General features: G+C 36.5%; 1 protein-coding gene across 1 annotated transcript; it reads right to left on the bottom strand.

Annotated features, from left to right (window-relative positions):
* Positions 1–4617, bottom strand: CLPS (colipase). The gene is made up of 3 exons (XM_018563638.1): positions 4537–4617; positions 3235–3357; positions 1–126 (listed from the first exon to the last, which is right to left on the bottom strand). Exons 1-3 carry the CDS (start codon positions 4615–4617, stop codon positions 1–3), a joined length of 330 nt encoding a protein of 109 aa, XP_018419140.1.
* Positions 4618–4860: the final 243 nt, after the last annotated feature.

Raw genomic sequence — 4860 nt, 5'->3', positions numbered from 1 at the left:
TCATGGATCATTTGGGTCCTTGCAGTATCCGAAGTCTGTGTTGGTGACGAGTCCAACAAGAGTGTGGTTTACTTTACACTTTAGTCCCATTTCACAATTACAGTGATAGTAGACTCCATAGAGGTGCTACAAAAAGAAAGACATTAAAGTTACTGAAAATTAAATCAGTTAATTTATCTATGTAGTATAATGACAATACATGTCATACCGACATCCATTTGAGCCAGCCTGTTTTGTGCTATTCATATTTATCTGTAATCATCCTGACGATTTAATAAAATTGAAAGGACCATGAAATACTGCCAGTACATTTTTCAGAACCTCTTCCTCAATTTATCTAACAGCAGTTGGAGTGCCTTTCTTATGCCTTTGGACATTGATTAAAGTTGATATTTCTGTTAATGCTATCTGAAAAGTTACATTTTCCCTTTTGAAGTACATTTGTCTTTAAAGGTTTTAGTTTATCCAGATCATGGTATACTTAGCGGTAGTTAGTTACATTTAACTGGACTTTTTCTGTAATGTTGAAGATGTTTTGCTGCTAATCCAAGCAGCTTCACAAGTTCTAATGAGTGTCCAGATCTTTACCCCAGAATTTATATCCACACAGGTTGGTGATTGGATTATTGCAACTGGTTACCTGTGTGCTGGGGTATGTTCTAGACACTCATTAGAACTGAAGTAGTGGCTAGGATATGTTGTGAAGTTTTTAAATGTTTTCAGCATAACAGAACCAGTGCAGTGCAGTTGAATGTGACTTAACTGCTACTAGCTATAGAAAATATTATTTGAAATACTATTTGTTCCATATTTCTTTTTACATTTGAAAAACAAAAACAGTTATCTGTCGAATTCAACCTCTCAGACTTTAGCAACTTTGGGCCTGAACAACCTCATGGATGTAATATGTTTATTCCCTGGGTAAAAATATTACAGATTTACTTTTGAATGCAGAGTTCGTTGTTAGGAAATCCTCCAAACTTTTTTTAAAGTCCACTTTTTCAGCCAAATTGAGATAACACTTATTCTTTATTTGTGTTTGCAGATGACACCAAGTTATGTAGTGGAATACAGTCCTTACAGGATGTCTCCAGCTTACAAGCAGATCTGAATGCACTGTGTGATTGGGCATCTATTTAGCAAATGAGGTTTAATGTTGATAAATGTAGAGTTATGCACTTGGGGACTAAAAACATGCATGCATCATACATTCTAGGGAGAGTATGTTTGGGGGAGTCAATGATGGAGAAAGATCTGGGTGTTCTGGTAGACCATAGACTGAATAATAGCATGCAACGTCAAGCTGCAGTTTCTAAAGCAAGCAAAATACTTTCTTGTAATAAAAGGGGTCTAGACTCCAGAGATAGAGACATAATCCTGCCCCTGTACAAAGCAATTAGTAAGACCTCATCTGGAATATGCAGTTCAGTTTTGGGAACTAGTTCACAAAAAGGATGTTGTGGAACTGGTGAAAGTGCAGCAAAAGGCGACTAAACTCATAAGAGGCATGAAGGAGCTCAGCTATGAGGAACGATTAGCTGACCTGAATTTGTTCTCTCTGGAGAAGAGGCGGTTAAGGGGGGACATGATCACCATGTATAAATACATAAATGGTCCATATAGTGAGCTTGGTGCCAAATTATTCACTTTAAGGTCACTGCAAGGGATAAGGGGGCACTCTTTGCGTCTGGAGGAAAAGAGGTTTAACCTTTGCATACGGAAGGGATTCTTCACAGTTAGAGCTGTGAAAATGTGGAATAGACTCCCCCAGGAGCTAGTTCTAGCTAGCTCAGTTAACTGAGTTAACTAACTCAGTTATAAAAAAATCTGGATGTATTCCTAAATGCACAGAATATTACTGGATATTGAGTTCTTATAGGTATATTAAGCATCATTTTCCCCTGTTGGAGCAAATTGACCTATGCTTTTAGGTTTTTTTTGTGCCTTCCTCTGGATCAACAGGGGGTAATTGTGGGCATAGCTTTCTGTTTAGGCTTTTCTTCTCTCCGTATCTCTATAGGTTGAACTCAATGGACTTGTGTCTTTTTTTAACCTGACTAACTATGTTACATGTTTTGACACATCTGATTAGTACAACATGGTAGTTATAAACTGGATTTGACGATTGTCTGTCCTAACAAGGGGTTTCAAATCGAGAGGCTTTGCCTCTTGCATTGTATGTTAATAGGGGCAACTAACTCTGTTCCCATTTTGTCTTTGGTACAGACTCACTTTAAACTTTTTAAGAGTAGCTTGCATAGTGCCCAAAGGTTTGCGCTATAGAAACATCTAAAAGGTAAGAAATATTTTTGTAATTTGTTTTTATTCTGTGTGAATGGGATCATCACAAATGTATTGTTTGTTTTTCTCAAAAAAATTTACTTCAAAAGTGGAAGTATACTTTAAATTTTTTTACTGGTTTTGCCATTATTACCTCCTGTTACTAGGCATATATACATTAAGAGTGTATACATGGTAAGTCATATAAGGCCTGTTTTATCATTTACTTTCATGATGTCCCCGGGGCCTGATTTTTAACATTTGCTGCCTGTATGAACACAAGTTTGGTACCCTAAGTAATACTTCTCTACCAGAATCATTGTTTTACACAAAATGCTATTGTTTTCCTGGTCCTAACCTGACTTAAAATATTGCAATGATGCACAATTATGAAAATAATTTTAAAAATATTAAATGTAATGCTATGTATTGATTTGGGCAAACAAATTAGAATTTTTGTTTGGCTGGCCATACTGTAGATGAAGGCAAGTGATACTGATTTTGAATGTTATTTGAGGTAGGGCAGTGTGATAATGTGCACCTCAAGGAGTTAGAGCATCCTGAATGGCTTCCAATATAAAGCATATACAAAATGTCTGCATGGAAACATTTGCTGTAAAAAAAAGTTTAAATAACAGATCTCTGTCTTTTTAACTTTCTTTCTATTTTTCTGAGGATAATTAAGAGTATATTTGCTTTGAGAATACTGCATCTGCCTTTACTGCACCATTCATATATTATTGGATCCTCTAAGCTCTGCATCATTCTTTACTATAATATAAATATTTTCTTTCATTTAATAATTTTACTTAACTTATATTTCAGGTCTTGATTGGACTTATATACTCTGCATTATTAGTATTGTATTTGCACTTTACTGCATGCAGTGAAAGGGATACCTATTATCCACCATACAGAGATGCACTGAACATACCAGTTATTCCAGATACTCACCCAAGGGGAACACTTCTGGTTTTCAGCAGCTAGGGGAGCGCACCGTGCCAAACTCAACCCATCCTTTCTATGGCAACAGTTACTCTTACACTGAATGCTTTGAAGGCAAAGCTCTCCAGTGTCCTAAAATGAAAGCATATCTTTGTTAATACAACGCTTTAACAGAGAAGAAGCTGCAAATCTAATTGAGGCATTTGGTAATACAAGGGTGTTCTCTAGAGTAGAGTCAATGGTGTGTTGGTGTACATTATTCAAGAATACATTATTCAGGAATATTCAGGAAAAAACAAACTATATGTGTGAATAGCTGCGCATGGATGCCTTAATAATTTAGGCAAGTGTAGTATGCACAGCTCTTTTTCCCTCAGTGTTCCGGCCACATTAACTAGCAATTCCCAGCTGTCATTTTGACAGCCGGGCTGTTTTGTTTTTTTTTTACACAGAAAATCCTTTGCTCCTGTGTAAACTGACACTGAAAAACATTTGCAGTGTCAACAAGAGTTACAATGAATATTATTGCTTCATTGTATCTTCTATGGTTTACTCATAGCATAGCAGATTAAAAGGATGACCTATGATCTGTATAAGATGTCAGTTTAAGCAAGCTTTAAAAGTGAAGAAAATAAATAAACTGCTCCTATATAACCCCGTAGTAACACTTACAGGGTTATTCACAAAAAGGTGAATAGTTTGGAGAAGGTTATCTGCAGATTTTCTATGGTCAGATGGAAAAAGTACAACAGATTCCTCCATGTACACTAAACTGTGTGGATGGAGGAATCTCCTGCTGTGCCAAGCTTCAGTACCTTGCTAGTCGGCCCCGCTGGCTCTCAAAATACCTGAACAATGCCTGCATCCAATCAGATTGTTCAGGTATTTTCAGGAATCTGTTGCACTTTTTCCATCTGACTATAGAAAATCTATAGGTGTATGGCCAGCTTTAGATTTGTCATGGTGTCAGAGATCTACCATTGGACTTTCCAAGAGATACAAGAAGCCATAAAATGATTTAACACAACAGATTCCAGCTCTTTTCAGATTAAGTGTATCCAAGGTTAGATCCAATCAAGCAGCCTTGTATTATTGATACTCTGACTAGATGAGTGAGCAGAACCATACTATAAACCTCCTCAACAATGTGTGGCAGAGAAGTTTCGGACATAACAGCCATTGGATAACTCTGCAAGATAAATAGTTCAGGTATATTTAAAGTCTGCACAGGGATCCCATGGGCTAATATATATCTTACTGGAGAATCTCAATACAGCACCTATACATTTTATTTTAAAATGTTCACCTTACCAGATTAATAATGAGTCCAGACTGTGCTATTCCGACAGCGAGCAGCAGAGTGAAACACAGCAACATGATATAATGTGCCATTACCACAAGGATGAATCCAAAAGCCAGTAAGATCTGTCACATAATTATAATTTATAGAGCACTTGTAACTACCTGCCAGCCAATCACAGTAGAAGTAAACAACAGTGTGTGAATACTGCAGGTGTGATGTGAAAGATAATAATTTCAGATTATCCAGTATTGAAAGTATTTGTATTTATTCAGTTGGAAAACGTAACTTAGTCTTCGGGGTTTATTTACAAAAGAAATACAGGCTTTTCACTT

Source organism: Nanorana parkeri, unplaced genomic scaffold (genome assembly GCF_000935625.1).
Source record: "Nanorana parkeri isolate BGI_ZX_2015 unplaced genomic scaffold, ASM93562v1 scaffold683, whole genome shotgun sequence".
NCBI classification, from domain to species: domain Eukaryota; kingdom Metazoa; phylum Chordata; class Amphibia; order Anura; family Dicroglossidae; genus Nanorana; species Nanorana parkeri.
Note: the sequence above shows the minus strand (reverse complement) of the source record. Positions and strands in the feature narration are given on the sequence as shown.

Excerpts from the sequence above, each read along its gene's own strand:
- CLPS (XM_018563638.1), bottom strand. The coding sequence starts at position 4,617 with ATGGCACATTATATCATGTTGCTGTGTTTCACTCTGCTGCTCGCTGTC. Across the intron at positions 3,358-4,536 it reads CTGGACTCATTATTAATCTG|GACACTGGAGAGCTTTGCCT; the intron begins GTAAGGTGAACA and ends CTTTCATTTTAG. Across the intron at positions 127-3,234 it reads ACCAGAAGTGTTCCCCTTGG|CACCTCTATGGAGTCTACTA; the intron begins GTGAGTATCTGG and ends TTCTTTTTGTAG.